The sequence below is a fragment of the Haliotis rufescens genome, unplaced genomic scaffold, assembly GCF_023055435.1.
Source record: "Haliotis rufescens isolate VD_foot unplaced genomic scaffold, xgHalRufe1.0.p SCAF_15, whole genome shotgun sequence".
NCBI classification, from domain to species: Eukaryota; Metazoa; Mollusca; class Gastropoda; order Lepetellida; family Haliotidae; genus Haliotis; species Haliotis rufescens.
The window spans coordinates 9,143,441-9,162,768 of NW_025963835.1; the positions used below are offsets into that span (position 1 = coordinate 9,143,441).

Consider the following 19,328-nt stretch of genomic DNA (forward strand, 5'->3'; position numbering starts at 1 on the left):
ATAAATAGGTTTATCATATAATGGGTAGGTTTCTCGGCAGGATAAAGCCAACGGATAAAAACGATATCCGTTGGGGTCATATGCGGATAGAGATGCAAATATCAAAGGTCAAGTAGGGACTACTTTCACTGTTCATAAACAATCATGGCGTCGCCCTCGTCATTCGGCGATCGAGTCAGAATTAACCATCGGGAATCTGGATAAACTACAGGGATAATTGCTATCATTATCAAAAGCACAGTCTAATATACTGAAAATCAGTGTCTAACTGTGACGTAGATAAGGCATTTTATAAGTTTTGGCAACTTTGGAGATATAAATTTCGAAACAATTTTGCGAGGGCACGAGGCCTAGCCAAGCGGGATCATAGCCATATCTGTGCTTGTAGATCTCTGTGGCTTGAAACCTTCTCCACACAAAAAAATAGTTGGATTTAGCCGAAATATATTTGAATTGTTACCTTGTTTCGTTTTGTCGCTGTGTGTACATCTTACTACACTTCTTAACGTTATGACAGGACAGACCGACTGTCAACAACGTCTGACCGTGGCCGTGACGTCTCATAGGCTAGGGTTAGAGTAGCTTCCCTTTGACAAAGGGCAGTTACTCTAGCGGACAGACCGATGGATTTCCGCGAAAGGCAATTAAAAACAATTGTTGTTTTGCGTTTATGTTGCTTCGCCACTGTATAAGAAATAGATTTCAGTTGGAACTATATTGGCTACTGTCACTGTCCTACTGACACATCACTTACCCTCTGACGTAATAAATATTAATGCGCGCATCCAGGAAAACTCGCAATGTTTCGGTAATGTTTGTGAGAGAGGGAAAGCAATTTTGAAGTACAGAATTAAAGAATGACATTATATGATAAAGAGGTTATCACGCTTGTGTGTTTGGGGATGGTAAATATCCTGTATTAGGAATAAACACTATGTATTTAGCTCGACAAGGCTTGCTAAATACAATGTTTATTCCTAATGCAGGATATTTACCATCCCCAAACACACTCGCGTGATAACCTCTATTTACCAAAATTGGCTGCCGTGCAATATCTAAATTGGATTTGAACGTTTCGGAACAAATTCAGGTTTCATCACTGGTGGGATGTTTAAGGGTCAAAGGACAATGGACAAATTTTTAAATACAGCTAAAAATGAAACATATGAGCTTAGCCCTACCATAGATATCATTTTTTTCTTGAATTTCAGATTTCAGTTAGGTTGAAGAGCAAAGATAATTTAAGGTCCCTCAACTTACTACACATTTGGGCTGGGACAAGTCTACCCGGTTACCTGCTGTAGGTCTCAAGAGATTTGGAATTGTTATACTGGAGCCTTTGGAAAGCTGTTCAGATACACATATAAAATGATCTGGTCATCCATTCACTGCAGTTGAGCTTTTTCCCAAAGCTTTTTCTTTGCTCAAATATATATAAGTCAGAAGGAATGATTGCATTTAGTCAGAAAGAAATGTGAACATAGGTGACTTGTGTAATTAACCATGGAGATCCATTATTGTTGTCATTAAACACGATATCAAGTGACTAACTATGGGTCTGGGTAGTCCTGTGGTTACCCTGTCCTACTCAGGTAACCACCCGACCCCAATGTCTGAGTTACCCGGCCCAGTCCTACCACATTTGAACACAATTTCATTACATTTTCTACAAAAACGATTGTGTGGAGGTTTATAAAGGTTTCTCAAAATGACATGTCTGTACAATGTATCCAAAACATGCAGGTGATATCTTTGAGATATCCAAACACAGTATGGTTTCTTAAACAAAGTGAGGTAGCAGCAGTGGTCAAATTCAGACCAAAAAATAGGGCATCTCCATTTACACGAGGTGCCTTAATTATGAACAAATTGCTGTTGTAGGTATAATATGTGATATTGAGCATGAACTCACAAGGCCTGGACTGTAGTATCCAGGAAGATATTTTTCACATATGGCCACTAAGCACCAGAAGGCCTGTTCAGCTGGCATGTGCATCAGAAGTACTGCAGCTATTGGAGCATGGGCCTGGCAATATCCCTCAGCTGGATTGTAGACTGTGTATGCCTTCAATACAAGGAATAGATCCTCTTGTCTAAAACAGAAAAAAACATAGATCAATGAGGCTCTGTGGCACATATAATAAAATGGCAGTCTTTGCAGTGCCATGTTTCTGTTTTTGTGATAAAGTTTTGCAGACATAATAGCTGGGATCAATCTAGTCCACAAGTGTCAGCTTCACAAATCAAGTGAGTTTCAGAGATGTCAAAAAAGGATATCACTAATGGTACTTTACATTGGAGCATTTGATAGATCGAAACAAAATTCAACAAAACAACATCCCAAAACTTCTTTTGAACTACATATTGTTGCATATTAACTTTGGCAAATTAGAAAACGTTTTGTATCTGTTCTTAACTGTGTCTCTGTGATTTACTTTACGGATGTACCTGAATATTGAATTTCAACTGCCTTTTTTTATGTATATGTCTCCTCCAATTGATTTGTTTGACATTGTTCTCTACAGCTATTTTGACAAGTGACCATTTTTACGGGTTAAATTTGACCTAATTTCACCAACATTTGTTTTGGTTATTGTCTGGGCCAACTAGAAAGATATTTGCATTACTAGCAGAACCGATGCGGCCTTATCCACCAGGGCTGGCTATCAATATAGATTACAGAGATCAATAATTGTTAACTAAATATGATCAATTATTGATAAATATCGGAGAGGTTACTTTATGCAAATATGTAAAAAAGTCCTGAAAGAAATCAACATATTTCACGCCACTGGTGAGCAGTGACATTTTTATGCACAGGTAATAGGTGATGTGAGATGAGGTGAAATGGGGTTTAACGTGGCATGCAAGATTATTGAACTTATATAGCGACATGTTATAGTAATAGGATGTGCATTAGTTCCCAAATAGGTTGTTTGATAGCCACAAATCCCTGAGCAGGTGCTAATCCCTGGTGAAACGCTGATTCCCTGTAAGTGTAAAACATTTGTACCAGGCACAGTGTCAGGGTGAAGCATTGGTGGAGGACAATCTTGGAGACAAAAAGACATCCAGGAGGATGAAGCATTCATCATATCCATTGAGAGAGAAGACATGTCCAGGTAAGAAATAGTGCCAGTTGTCAATGTTGTTGTCATGGTTGTCCCCATGGCCCAAATTGAGAGGGTAGAAGCAGCGGTGACCATGAAGAAGACACCTGCCCCAACACAGGCATTTGTGGACAGGTCAGGTAGAGGTGCAGGATGGGAAGAGATGCTGGCGAAAGACAGTACTAGCATCCTGGCTGCCAAAGCACTCCAGCTAGTCACGAGGGAGCAGACATCTGTCCAGGACAGGAAGCATCCCCAATCAGCAATGTTGTCATCATGGTTGTTGCGCCCATGGAAAAGAGAGAGGCTGTGGGAGGACAAACCTGGTGACGATGACATCCAGTGCGCCGCAGCACTCATAAGAGTGGGGGGTGAAGGCGACAGCGCCAAGTCAGGAAACAGTTCCAGTCAGTCATGTCATTGCCATGATCATCCCTCCCCTGGCTGAAGCAGTTTGAAGACAATGTGAAGATGTAAATTACGGTTGCTGCCTCTCTCCACGTACTGTCACTGTGCATCTTACATAGTTGTGGTGTAGATAGGCCTCCACCTGCTCTAAAGATAAAATATATTACATTGGCATGTCAGGTATTTAAGCTTTAGACTTGCCCAAGTGACAAGAAAAGCAAGTGGTGGCATAGACAGATGTACATCTGTCGTCATCAATACCTGTACAATCCTCCTGAATTGTAAAGGTCGTACCTGTCCTGCTGTAAACACATAATATATATTTAAAAGCATGTACACAATGAACAAAACTTGTCAATGTCCATGACAATAGTGATGAAACTTAGAGTAATATAAGATTCCTGAATCCCACAACACATCACTAAAACACTCCCTTACTGATAGTCACCACTGCGAATGCCCCCTTCATGCCATGGAACTTCCTCTTCCTGCTTCAAGCACGTCAAAAAGTAGGCCATCAAAAGAAGGGATAGTAGGGTGGGTCGTAGCAACTTGTCTCAGGATAAGGGAGTCTTAGCAAGGAGTAAAGACACCACAAACAGTAATTACTGCAATGAGACTATGGTCCATGACGAGTACACACCACAGCCCTAACCAAATAAATATACCCATCAACTCAGCCTGGCAAACAATGAAAGGTATAAACTTGGTGCAGTGAGAGATACTCACAACGTACTTATCGTCTACTTCGAGGATTGGTGAGTTGTTGCACCAACACAAGTGGTGTAGACGACTGACATTCTCAACCAAGATGTCCTGGTGATAATGGTTGATGAAGGTTGTGTCAGAAGCCCAGAAGGAACCACTGACAATATCTGTTACTGAACAGTTGGTGTGCAGAACCAATGCCAATGCCCTTTTTACATGAGGGCTGTTAGCTTCAGGTGGCATTAGACCAGTGTGCTCAGATACCTCTAGAATAGTAACTCTAAAGCAGTACGCCAAAGTTGTTTTGGAGGCCTCAACATTAGATAACTGTGTAGTAAGGAGTTATCTAAACAGTTGAGTCACATTGATATAATGCTGCAGTATTCAAAGAGGGCACATTGATGAATCGTATTTTCCCTCTTCCCTGAGAATAGAGGTGAGGTGAGGTGAAATGGGGTTTAACGTCGCGTCCAAGATTATTGCACTTACATAGCGACGTGCATGCACGTGTATGTATGTGTGAGGGTCCTTGTACTAGTCCGGACAGTATACTGACTCCGAGCCGACCAGTCCTTGTTTTAGCCCCTTAATGCCGAGCGCCTGACAGGGTAACAACAAGTACCATCTTTTAACGTCTTTTGGTATGACGCGGCCGGGGATCGAACCCCGGACCTTCAGCTCTCCGGGTGGACGCTCTACCACTAGACCACGGAGGCAGTCCCCTGAGAATAGAAGATAACAATGCAATCCTCCAGGCCAAGTTGCTGATTCTTAGCAAAAGAGTTCCAAATTTATCCACCTTGCCATGTTGATGTCTCAGAAACAAGACTTGAGGCCCTTACTGGTCCAGACATCAATTGTGGAAGGCAGGTCCCAAGTCCCGATGTCAATGAGGCTGTCAATTTTGGGAGTGCTGCCAGTAAGCCAGGGCAACAGGGTAAAATCTGACCACTGAAAAGTGTAGAGGAAGACCATGGCTGTTGCAGCAACTTTGCCTTGAAGACAAAGTTCCAAGACATAACTTGTTAGAATAAACCCTGCCATCTAATGGCCATCAATACCCTCATAGCCTGCATATTAACAGTGCATACCGATGTAAGGCAGTTGCCCAAGGGTGCAAAGAAGAGGACATGGGCTTCCCTCTCAGTCAGAGACAGCAGTAGTAGGTTCATCAAGGTTGCATTGATGTCCTGATATCCGTGGCTACTGCAGCAATAACTTTATCTTCCACCCTGTACTTGTCGGTCTTGGATGAGCTTCAGATGTTGGTTTCCACTGATGAGACAGCTGAAGTGAAAGGGAAGTCATGCAGCACTGCGAAAGACACAGAAGCAAATTCTGACGTCCCGACAGCTCACTGAACTGCAACCGCTCATCAGGCTGAAATAGACGACCAGATGACCTCCTCCCATTGCTGCTGCTCCTGTCTCTTGCAGCAGGATAGATTAATGCACCATAGTCAGCACCACTGTCAAAAGCTGCACCAACATCTCTGGCATAAAATCTGAAGGAACTGCCTTTGGTACCCTCACAGCAGATGCAGAAGGGACCTAGATGTGGACTTCAAAACATCAGTAGCCCCCCTACAGATAATGCAGGAGAAGGGCAAAAAAAGAATCCAGGTATGTCAGCGTCAAACTAAGATTCAGTTCTGTGTCCGTCATTGCTAATCACAGAAGCCCACAGAAAAAAAGTAAGATTGACCAATGAGACAAAACATGCATAAACAACCAGATTAAAAAATATCAATACCCACAAAAATGGAAACAAATGCACAAGTAACAAAATGACAGCATTATCACTATCGCCCACCAGATTAAAATTTTGTTTGTTCATATTAAAAGTAGTGAACAAAAACTATAAAAAAGAGTCCTATAAAGCCTTCAGAAGAGATAGGCACTTGGGCCACTGCATGTCATCAGAAAAAATTATTAGATGTGAAATTAATACACACCACATGCCCCTTCTCTGGAAAAAATAACTCAGTCTTGATAAGTATCTCTCAGATAAGCTAACTTCAGTAGTTTCTGAGAAAACTTGTTGACATTGCCGACACAAAGCACCAAGTAAAATAACATGGATCAGGGGTTGTAACTCTGTCGGGGGCATAATAAAAAAACATTAATACAAATCCGAAACAAGCACAATCAGGAGATGACATATACCCTGGTCTGGTGCAATTCGGACACCAAGTTTGGCTACTTTTACCCCACTTTTGGTTCATTGCCATTGAATACCTTCAGTTCAGTGAAGAACAAGAGTTATCAGAAGATGAAAAATCCCCCTGGCCCCCCCAAAAGCTAAAGGCACCACTTCAGCTCCTGGTTAATACATGTACCAAGTTTGGGTGAAGAATATTCGACGGTTTTAAAGTTATGCTGTGGACACGAAATACAGATGGACAGACAGAGCAGATAAAAGAATAATGCTGTTCAGTGTTTTCCAATATCCCAAATCATCAAAAGGCACCATTTCACCACTATACTGATCTATTTAGCAAGTTTCATTTAGATATAATAAACGGTTTGGGGGTTCTGTAACAAAAGACTTTTCTGAAGCGATAGTGGGGAGGCAAGTCTGCGACGGGTGGGCCCTTAAATGTAGTAATGCAGGATAAGAATACAAATGCAAAAAATATTTTGATGTTTTTACTTATCCTGCATTACTCCTTAATGCATTTGACAGTATCAGACAGTATGGCGGTGGGTATATCTTCAGATGAAAAAGATGAAAGTTGTCAAGGAAACCGTATGGCGAAAAAAACAAAGCTCTGGACTGTTTGGGTGGTTCAGTCTTATTTCCAGAAAGGACATGAGAATTGAGGATTAGTCCAAGTAAACAAACAGTAAAGGAATATGAGCGTAAGCTTAAATCTTTTCACACTGTGTTACCAAGCCAAAGCTGAAAGGCTGGCAAGACTGGCTCCTGATGGGAAGAGTTCATTAATTGCATTGGTTACCTGCTGGGCTACTACCAGAGAGCCAAAGCTACGAACGCCTTTGATGCCTTCAAGTGCCACATCACAAAGATAATGGCTGGCAAAACCGTGTCGGACCTCCAAAAACATCCTTCAATGATTGCTCTAATAGAACAGTTGCTATGTAGAGCCATGGTTGAGGCGACCACTCTGATCAAGGTTAGTGATCCCGTAAGTCTGTAGGATGACTGTACGTAACCATAGAGATATGGTGTTGCGATGAACTTTGGTCGTGGACGTATGGGATAGAGGAATGAACAACAGTTTCCATGTGCCATGCCTAGTTTTGGAGCGGCAGATGAAAACTGGTATTGTGTGTACAGAGCACAAGAGGAGTTCACCCTCATCTTCAAACCCATAATCGTAGAGATTGGTGTAATAGTGAAGGACCATCAAATCCCAGCACAACACCAAAATGCTCAAAACGGACATAGGTGATGTCAAGTGCATGTAATTCCCCAAGCAGGGGGGTGAAATTTGGCCTTCTGATCCTCAAGTCTGAAAGAGCGTAGGAGGGCCTGTAGTTCCATGACCTTAGTCATCTTACTATTGCCGGAGTGGCCAACACTCAATTAAGCGCTACCCAATCCGTTCTAACTTTCAAGTGTCTTTTGGTACACAAGTGTAGGAAGTATTTGGCTAAGAATTGAGGCGTGGCTGTCGTGGGATCTTTTTTGCCTTACAAAAGGTTTCAAATGACCTCCACTTGTCATCGTATAACCACCGGATGGAAGGACAATGTGCCCAGGCAATGGCCTTAGCTTCCCGCACCGAATTGTCTTTAGTGCTTAGCGCCTTCTTAAGACGAACCAAGCCTGCAGATGAAATCTGAGTACCGTATTTTCTGGAGTATAGTGCGCACCCATGTATAATGCGCACCCCCCTCTAGCGGGTTCAATATTTTGGAAAAAAAGAAATTTGAATATTATGCGCAGAAAAATTTTACACCGTACCCTTTCAGCGAAGTCCGGCAAATGAACGGGTGCTGAGAAACTTCGTCAATACAAATTCGAAATTTGAGATAAAAAATCACCAGACATGTTTATTTACCGTTTAAATAGTATTTGTTGTTCTGCTAGGCATTGTTTTATATCTAGGGATTAGGATTACCGTGTGTATTTTCTCTTAAACTAAGCCGGAAACAGAAATCAGCTGTACACACGTTTTCTTGGAATCGACCGGTGATTCGGTCAACACACCCAATGATATAACTTTATAGGATTTTTTAATGCAAGGATCGGCAACAATTGTATCTGAGACTATTTTTTTTTATCAGGAATAATATATTCCATTATTTTCTTAATTATATGCAGCCTTTACTAAACATATTTAAAATAATAATAACCCTAAGCGAAGCAGCTGATCGTTATTCCCGGGTATTATTTTTTACATGGAACCAGTCTGACCAGTCAACGTCAAGGCTCACTCGCACGTGATCGCGAGAATTTCATGTTGACATAGAATCGTCAAACAAAAACAAATATGACTTTTAACGAGTCAAAGTATGTCATTTATGATATATATGTATCCATTCTCTGTCAACTAAAGTTTGTTTCAAGGCGTCAATAGCGGTATTCTGACCGTGGTTGCTGTTAATAACGGTGAGTTGTGCGATCTTCCGATCGCTTCACACACGATTTTGCCGAAATTAATAAAAATAATATTATAAGGAATTTTGAATAAAATTAATGAAATAAGTTACAAACATAAGTCCAGATATACAAAGAACACTTATTATAGCCAGACAGTGTAATTACATGATTATTTGGCGTACTTCAGTATGGATTTGTTCACATGGTATTTCCGGTGTTTCTTGCTCACGGTAATGTCTTTCCATGGGGGGAAAAAACATCCAAACTCACAATTCGTGTATAATGCGCACCCCCTTCTACACAGCTGTGTTTTTTCGAAAAAAAGTGCGCACTATACTCAAGAAAATACGGTAAGTTCAACCACTCTGGGAGGGGTAGTGGATCGTCTTCTGTAATGTTTTTGAGGTGGGCGAACCATCCCCTCGCCGGCCACCAGGGCGCTTCCAAAGTCAGAGCGTAGCTTTGATTTTGTGTATCGTAGTAGTATGGAAGTAGTAAAGGAGGAGGAAAAGCGTACGCTTTTGGCCCTTCCCAGGGGATGCTGAATGCATCTACCACCCAAGCCTGCAGATCTGGGAGCGGTGAGACATATGTCATAAGTTTGTGGTTCTGGCGAGTCGGAAACAGGTAGATGTTAGTTTGGCCGAAGAGCTGAAGAGCCAGATCGAACACCTCTGAGCCGGGATAGGGTGTCGGCCAGAATGTTGCGACATCCAGGGATGTGCTGGACTATGATTTTAGTCCCAAACATTCCACTTGACGAAAGAATCAAAAGTCTGTTGCAGAAGGGAGTGAGAATGTGTTGTCTCTTGATTGCACAGGCACCACACCACTGTGCTGTTGTCAGTGGAGATTGCAAGTTGGGTGAACTGCAGCTGCTCCTGCCAATGGCTAGAATGAGAGCTTCCAACTCAAGGCTGTTGACGTGCAAGTACGTTGTGCACCAGACCACAGCCCTGAGGCTGTCTGGGCAGGTGACAGGTAACGTAAAATCTTGAACCATCTGTCCCTCGGTACTGATAGGAGGTCCTGATCCGTCTGAAACAGGCTTTCTTTGAACTGGAGCTGGAAAGAGGGAGTTAACTCTGACTTCGCCTCGTTGACCATCCATCCCAATTGACATAGAAGACGCCTAGGCTGTGCATACATAGTTTGCACTACTGGGAAGGTAGGTGGAGGCTGACCCAGCATCGATGACATCGCAGGATACACTGCAAGCCCTAAAGATGTAGTCACTGTTGATGCGCCCAGGAGGGCATAGGTAGACGCTGCACTTGGCAAAAGCCCTTGTGATGATATAACCAAAGGTGTAGACAGGATCGTGGCTTGCACTGGCGCTAATCTGGCAGAGGCACTGGAAGATGGTGTGCCGGCATCGCTGGGACCGTCACTGTGGAGGCCAGGGACGCCTGAAAAAAAGGAACAGGTGCAATACTCAAAATTGAGTCCGGTGCCATAGTACCATATTTTCAATATTTGTTTAATATTATGCGCAGAAAAAAATTACACCGCACACTTTCAGCGAAATTCCAGTAAATGATGATAAGAAACTTGGTCAGTACAACTTTTAAATTTGAGATAAAAAATCCCCACACATGTTGATTTACCTTTTAAGTTGTAGTTTTTGTTCTGCTAAGCATTGTTTTACATCCTGGGATTATGATTACCTTGTGTATTTTCTCCTTAACTAAGCCGGAAACAGCAATCAGCTGTACACACGTTTTCTTGGAATCGACAGGTGATTCAGTTAAAACTTACCCAATGATATAACTTTACAGGATTTTGATGCAAGGATCTGGGAAAGGATTATCTGAAACTATTTCTTTATCAGGAATAATACATTCCAATATCTTGTTATTTTAGTTACAGCTTTTACTAAATATATTTAAAATAATGATAACCCTAAGCGTAGCACTTCGGCGCAACTGTTCGCTATTGCCGTTTTGGTTTTTTTGGTCACATGTAACAATTTGACCAGTCACTGTTGAGGCTTCCGCACATGTGATCACGAGAACTACGTGTTGACATAGATTCGTCAAACTTCAACAATTATAGCTTTTAACGAGTGAAAGTAAGCATTAACGAGATAAATGTATCCATTCTCTGTCAACTAAAGTTTGTTTCAAGGTGTCAATAGTGGTATTCTGACCGTGGTTGCTGTTAATAACGGTGAGTTCCGATCGCTTCACACACGATTTCGCCATAGTTAATTAAAACAATATTAAAATGAATTTTGAATAAAATTAATGAAATAAGTTATAACATAAGTCCAGATATACAATGAACACTTTTTATAGCCTGACAGTGTAATTACATGATTAATTTGTGTACTTTAGTATGGATTTGTTCACATGGTATTTCCGGTGCTATGTGCTCACGGTAATGTCTTTGCGTTGGGGGCAAAAACTCATTATGGCGTGTATAATGTGCACCCCCTTCTACACAGCTGTGTTTTAAAAAAAATAAAAAATTGTGCACTATACTAAACAAAATTACGTTACGCAGAGGCAAATGAATGTGGGCAGTCACGAGAACTGTAGAAAACGCTCCACCCAACGACAAAGATTGAGTGGTGATAACCGGGGAAGGGTGGCTGGAAAACTTGAAAGTAGAAGAAAAAATTAAGTTGAAGTAGACTTATACAAACAAAGTTTTCAATCAACAAACATTTACGAGTTTTGAAGTGTATCAAAACTACATACGTGAAAATCTAGATAACGCCAAAGGCTATGTGTATTTAAACATACCTGAAATAATACCCAGCCACAAATTGCAAACAATAATGACGACCTCGCAAGGAGATAAACAAGTAACACAAATTCAAAACGGCAGAAACAAAGAGCCTGTGGGGGGAAGAAGACAAAGTCTTTTCACAAGAAAAACACCTGCATATTAATTCACATGAAAGTGAACATAATGTGAAAAGGAATACATCACCTGTCACAGACGAATTTTTACGTGGTAGCAGCACGCTAACCACAGAATTAAGCCAAAGTTGGAGGAGCAAAACGAAGCACAACTACCCAGTAAAACGATGAGCAGGAATGTGAATTGTTTGTGAAGTCACGATATGTCACACAACAGTGGCGATGGGTCCTGCAAAAAGTAGACTGAAGATGGAAATAACATTTTTCTTCACCCAGGACCATCGCGAAGCGCTGTCTTTCGCAGTAGACGCATTAGGAGTAATGCAGGATAAGTAAAAGATATAATAAAAATAAAATCTGAAATCATCAAAAGGCACCAGCTCATCACAACACTGATCTTATTGCAATATTTTAAAGAAATAGTCAATGGTTTAGGAGTGCTGCTCCGGAAACAGAAAATGGATGGAGGACAGATGGACGGACATGCCGATGACTTTATCAAACCAGGGGGATAACAATATAAATGTCTGACAGACAGACAGACAGGCAGACAAAAGGCAATATGCCACTTCAAGTATAAGTAAGCAAAAAACTTGAAAACATTACCCATATCCTCCTTGTTTGGAGAACATCTCATGCAGAGGGAATTGTCGGTGTAGGTCTTTCGTTATCTCATCCAGACTTTTGGGGTCACCTGGCAGTTGTAGATATTTCTGTAAATGCAAGAGTGTTATAAAATTAGAAAGGTGTTTGTTTGTTGTTTAAGATTGAAGACACAATTTACACAATTGTTTGAGATAAATTGACAGTAATGTATCAACAAACCTTTGATCAAAATTGTAATCAATTCATTTCAATTAACTTAGCCGCAATACTTTTCGTACAATCTTTGAAAAGTGTTTAAGCTGTAAAAACAATCAATATCTGCACTCAGCTTGTGGAGAACTGATTTACTTCTAGTTATGCTTAATTACCAGAAGGAAATATTTTATTTACCAAACGATGATGTCAAAGATCACTTGGGGAAAACCTTGTTCAAACATTGATGTCACTTGCATCACGAGACAAGGTCAATGAAAATCACAGAATTTTCCCTGTCGTTAAGCATGTTTTAACACTGTTATCAATATTGTTGATTGTGAATTTCTCGCACAATAACCCAGTAATATCAGTGACAATGATATATGTTTTACCTTTGCTCACATGCACTGAGTAAACAATGCCCCCCACAGTAGAACTTCCGTGCTTGCTCAGGGGAAACATGGAAATAAATTCATCTGCAAACCATTACTGAACCACAATAATATAGACTTGTTATTCTTGTTGCTTATTTGAGCTATGAATATACAAAAGAAATAAATCCCTGGTTAATAAATTAGCATTTTGCAGCAAAAGGTAGTTTCTTACAAAGAGAACAGTTAGATGGGTCCCCGTTAAATATGGATCAATGAGTGATCAGTAATAGCGAAGAGATGGAATGATAATTTTAAAATGACCCTGTTTGTATCCAGTCATGGCAGTTCAATGTTTCTATTTACTAGTAATTGTTCCAGTAATATCTAACACTATCAGTCCACTGGTCTGGCAGTAAATATGACATTATTACCTTAAAATAGAAATCTTGACCAACTCTCTATCTATATTTACGAATAAATGCTGTCAAAAACCAAATGCTGTCTTAGTGTGCAAAAGGCTGGGAGGTTCGTAGTATATATTTAGAAGATTCAGAACGTCTAACTACGAATGGACAATTACAGTTTTGCAACATTTGTTTTGACAGTTCCTGGTGAAATCGCTCCCTTAGAATAATTGCGAATGCTCTCACTTGTTCACGCATGCGTAAATCCTTACCAGATATGGGGGCATGTCAACTTACATATATGATGGAAAAAGAAACAAACACACACTGTAAAACAGTGATTACCAAGTTGACAGTTGGTGATATAATTCCTGAATACCTCAAAGACAATTCAGACGACAGTGTTCAGATAATTCTTACAACTGAGATTGTGGAGGTAGCATACACAACACTTCAAGTTTTGCAGTCTTTCAGCTGCAAATATATTTGCATGTACACAATTGTCCGATAGGCTGATGCCAAGGTTACAGGGATCATACACACGTCTTTCCCTGGAAAAGTTATTACCAAACTATTTCAAAACCTTTTGTAGATTGTACATGTAATAAATATAGTTGATCTGATGTCTCCAATCTAACATTTATAACAAATAGCATTTGATATGGAAAACAGAAAATCTGTTGTAGATTTGCTTTCAATTTTTGCGTACACTCTTGTACATTAGCAAAGAGAGGTATATTGGTATCATTTCATTTTTATATTTGACTGATATTTAGCTTCTAGAATATTTTTGTTTAATCAAAAAATAATGTTCGATACATGGATATATGTGGTGGCACGTGGTCCTGTGCACAGCGCACAGGTCACAAATCAGGTGAAGTTAAGCAACGTTGGTCTCAGAGAGTAGTTGGATGGGTGACCACGTTAAGCAGCTTGATTCCTGAGAGTTTCTAGGGCTTCGGTCCTGCCCCACACTGAAGCACATGTACCACATGTGGTGTCTCCTTAGGCAAGTGACTTTGTTCGAAATGTGACTCTGTTCACCCAGCAGTGAGTGGGTACCCAGTAGGATGAGATGGTAATGTGGCTGTTAACCTTCTAGCACCTCACAGGCAGCTTGGGTTGTATACTCCCCAGGGAGCTGAGAATGAAAATCGAGTGCTCACTGATCATTGACCTGGGTCCACTTGCACAAAGCGATCTTAGCGCTACAATTATTGTAAATCCTTAAGATCGCGATCTTAGGCTTACGCTACAATTGTCATCCACTTGCACAAAGCGATTGTAGGTTAAGATCATTGTAAGCTACAATCGAAACTTACAATTGGTCCAGACCAATCTTAAGTAGCTAAGATCGTTGTAGTCCCTGACAAAATGGCGTGCAAGACAGGGCCAGTTTCACATTAATAATCTGCTTTACGTTCAAACACTGCCTATTTATTTTGTTAGATTTTATGATTCGAATTGACACTTCAACAACACGAAGACCGCACCACAGATTTAACGTCAAAAATATCGTTAATTGCGATAGTGAACCACATAACTATCGAGTCGATAGTTAAAAGTACTATTCCCACCCGTGTCAATGCTGAAAGAAGTCTAAAACAACATACCTTATCAAGGGAAGGATAAAACCTAAGTCGTCTGCAAGCGATTTGTAACGTCCGTGACCTTTAAGATAAATCAAGGGCAGCTAATCATAGTTTATATTCTAGATGGGAGTGGTTTCCCTTTGTATAAGTATCGTAGAATCTTACTTGCCCAGTTAGTGTATTAATGTTGTAGAACCGCCGAGCTCCCCTTGTATATCTTTTGGGTCACATTCGTGTCAGTTATTTTGTCTTCAGTTTATCATTAAATAATCTACAAGTAAACACAAGTTGAAGTGCAAAATCATACGTTTATATCCAAAATCGAGTGGGACAGTCACGATCGGTTGTAATATCTGAATTTGTAAGAAACTAATACAAATATTCATCAAACAAGCAAATACACATGATGAGACATTTGAAATTTGTGTAAAATATCCCATAAATAGCAAAAGTAAAATTCACACTTTTTAAAAAATATAATTAATACCAAATGAATATATATTAAACAACTTCTTTCTTGAAACATTATTCTTATTTCCCGTACATGCATTCTTGAAATCTCCCGTCTCACTGTGTTTTGAAAAGGTTGTCATAACATCCTTTGTAATAGCGGCAAAACTAAAACATGAAGGATATACATGTATTTAGGATTTTACGGAAAGCTCCCCCAAATAGATGACGATCATACATTTACCTGGTATGTTATTTGGACATAGAGATCTATTATTATTTTCTTTTTTTACTTTCATAATAAGAATGTCACTAAATCTATATGCCAACATTCTAATTATAGTTTCCTTCAAATAGTTGAGACCTTTCAACTGTGCAAGGTGCGTGGAGGGAGGTACGTGTTGTATGTCGTAACCGGTTCTACGCGTTGTATGCCCAGCAAGATTTGCGCCTTTGCAGACAACCATAGACAGGAGTCTAGTTTAAGATATTTGTACCTCCACCATTGAAGATTTCAATCTTAGTTAAGATCGCGATCTTAAATCCAAGCCGTCTTACAATCGCGTTAAGATCGGTTTGTGCAAGTGGAATAGGACAATTGTAGGGTGATTGTAAAGTTGATTGTAGCCGCCTAAGATCGATTGTAACTAAGATTGTTCTGTGCAAGTGGGCCCAGGGTAATGATAGTGTAGCGCTATGAGCATCCAATTGGTGAATGGAATCTGGCGCATTATAAATTTGTTGTAGACTTGCTTCCTGTATAGAAAGGTAGAAAACAAATTTTCGAAATGCAATTTTCATTTGCCCATTATGACATTATACCCAAATGACATTATACCTTTTATATATTTGTTTGTATACTTAGCTGTACTAAAAGTATTTAATGTATATTTCAAAACCTTATTGAGCTTTCACATATTACCATGCAAATAGAAAGAAAATCTAATATAGTCTGTTTTACATAAATGAATGTTATATTTTTAATAATTTCAGATTAAGTATATTTGGTATGAGTACAATTTATGAAAGGTTTGAAGGTTGTGTTTCTGCCAAATTTTCAAGGGGAAGGCATGATTGCCAAGACTGAAGTGCCTCTTTCCCCATGTTCCAGGGCCCAGTAAACCTTTGCATCAACCCCTTAGACATCTGTCTACATAGCTGGAAGACAACAAAATAGGAACTTGCGTATCGACTGCAGTGTCTGTTCCAGCATGCACGATTCTTTTTGATGTAAGAATTCTCACATGGTTCTGATTTGTCTTTGGGGTATTAGAAAATTATATTGGAAACGTCCTTGAACAAAGTTTCCAGCTTCTAAGCTTCATTTGCCCAAACACCCCAGCATCACCATGGCAACCGTCCCAGCAATCAGGTCATGCACCCGAATCTCGAATCTCATGCAGCATGCTGACCTCGATCTGGCCACTTGACCTCTGTCTCATTATTCTCTTTCTTGGAGCTGACAGGCTAGAGTAACTGTAATGCGGGTTGGATGGGCGGGCGTAGATTGTGTGAGATAGGAGAAGTATTATAAATATACAATTTATTGTAAAATTGACAAATTTTAAAACTTATCCTAACTCACTCTTTGCATTTATCCCACAGTTGGATGGTGGGTCAAAGATTACCCTTTTCTGTATTCGTCTGTAACCGTGAGATGACACGAGGAAGCTACAGTCAAACATGTTTCAATCCCGGGACTGTCACACATCTCAGCTGGAGATTATACTCGTGTCTTTTATGGGTGAATCACTGCTACAGAGTGATCTTGAAAAAACCCTTACGCTACTAGGATACAGCGTCATGTCATCGGGTATAACATGCGCTTGTGTGTTTTTGCATAGGACATCATACTATGACAACCACACAGTTTTGAATTAGGCAAGCCATTCAACCATGACTTTTAACCAATTCAAATAGCTCAGACAAGATGAGGAAATCCTTGAAAATATCCATAAGAGGATCTTCAAACCATTACTGCGTCACATTCTCAAGGCAGCGTTGGGCTGAAAATGGAATAGGGGTACTGTCGAAACGGCCACGCCTTGCGGCGACTTCGTGATGATAGACTTTTTTATGGTCTCGGTCGTACTCCCACGCCTCTGGACCAGGAATAGGAGAGACGAATCTGGGAGTTGTGTGTTGAACCTCTGGGCGGTGGTGGAGGTGACAAATCTACTCGAAGGTGTTTGAATGTTGCTATTCTGTAGAGGATGGTTGATCCGATTGGGCAGGGAGTCTGCTATTGCTTACTCCCGGGATATGGCGAGCTCGAGCGTTGATGCATCCTGAGGCTGACTGTGTGGATCCCATCTTGTTGATGTATCATGCGACTGAAGCATTGTCAGACTGTATCATCAGTTTAGATGATCGAAGCAGTTTGGCCAATTGCGAGATCGCTAAAATGACTGCCTTGAATTGATGTGAAGCGTCAACTCTATTGCTGACGTCCTGATGTTTTAGGAAGCGCTGAATTGGCCATAATGTTAGTCTACCCCTCTGGGTGAGGGCTTGCGCAGACATCAAAAGGCCTAGCAACTGCTGCCATTGTTGAAGGTGTAGCGACTTTCTGAGTGCCAGTGGCATGAGTCGTTGTATCTTCTTTCATCTGACCAGTACTGTCGAAAAGTGCTCCGATGAATTGTCGAGAGGGCGTGGTTTCCTACTTCTCTATGTTTACTAACCAACCGAGCTGGTGGAGTAGTTTCTGCACGAAGGTGAGACTTTGAATTGGGATGTCACGGTCGGTATGGGTCTGGATGCAATCGTTGATGAACGATTCGATGGGCTTCGATAAGGCGGGCAAAAAGCCACAGGGCCGAAGAAATTCCAAATGGGAGCACCTTCCATTGGTAGTGACGACCTTGGAAAATATGTTGTTGGTGGTACTCCTATCAGTGGCAGCCGGTATCCATCTCTGAGGATCCGGGACACGAAGTTTGCTGCAAAGTGATTTAGTCTTTTGCCTACAGGTGTTAGTATAATGGGTACGACTGGGAGCGAAAGTTCCCATTTGTCCCGGAAATGGGAGTTGTCACTTGTTACAGACCTCACCCTTCCTGGGTGAGTCTCTGATATCCTTCATGGCTGTGAAGGAGACCGATCTCTGTTGAGAGCCTTCGTAATCTCAGCCTCTACCTTGACCTCTGCCATGTTGCGGAGATCTTGTTGAAATGGACTAAACTGGGGTCATCTCCTGTCCTGCCTGCCTCCAACGGCTGCCTCTGGAGTCTATTGATGCCAGGAGATGAGTCACCTTGATTACTTCTTTGGCAACGTCTTGTATTCTGTTGTCGAATAGTTGTGGAGATGGCAGAGGCATAGTTGGTAGGGGTAGTTGGTAGGGGATTCATACTGATATCAGCCCTACTGATAGTAGGGTTCATCACTGGAGGTTGTGAGGAAAGCGTCACGACCAGGGGGTGCGACTTGTCTGGAGATCGCTCTGTATTCATCTCCGCTGGAAAGTCGGAACGTGAGTGAGAAGAGGTTCGACCTCGCTCTTCTTGTCAATACTCATGTCGATGTCGATGCTGATAAGGAGGAGCAGTGTATTGATAGAAACCCGGCATCGAAGCGTATTCAGGGTAGGGTCGATATCGATGGTCTCCATATCGATCCGAAGTCCGATAAGGATAAAAAGGCATGGGCTGGTATCACTGAGATTGAGATCGATGTCGATCTCATTTGATATCACTTCCATATGTACATAGTGTCAAGACGACTGTCGATCCATATGGTGTTGAGAATCTTATTGCGACGAAAGCGATCAGTCGAGGTGACCATGTCGGTATGTACAGCGAACACGTCTATGGTCGTATCCATACAATTGATCTGTAGAGGGTTGATGATCTGAGAATAATATCCTCCTTGCTTCGATGTCGAAGCGTGCTCTATAGACAATGCACCTAAGGGGAGTGGTCTGAAAGTCGACCCTTAAAATATCAACTGTAGGATGTAGAGTCTTTTCAGATCAATCTCGAGATCGATGACTGGAGGAAGCGTGTTCCTTAGAATGTCGGCCCTAGTCATATCCATCCGTGGA

General features: G+C 41.1%; 1 protein-coding gene across 2 annotated transcripts in view; it reads right to left on the reverse strand.

Moving 5' to 3' along the window:
- LOC124147154 (TBC1 domain family member 10B-like) overlaps positions 1-19,328 on the reverse strand; it is a 120,628-nt gene that overhangs the window by 58,302 nt on the left and 42,998 nt on the right. For both annotated transcript variants that reach the window (XM_046517764.2, XM_046517763.2), the window contains 2 exons: positions 12,269-12,375; positions 1,913-2,093 (listed from right to left, as the gene is read on the reverse strand). In XM_046517764.2, coding sequence (XP_046373720.1) covers positions 1,913-2,093; positions 12,269-12,375 — 288 coding nt within the window. The remainder of the gene's footprint in view (positions 1-1,912; positions 2,094-12,268; positions 12,376-19,328) is intronic.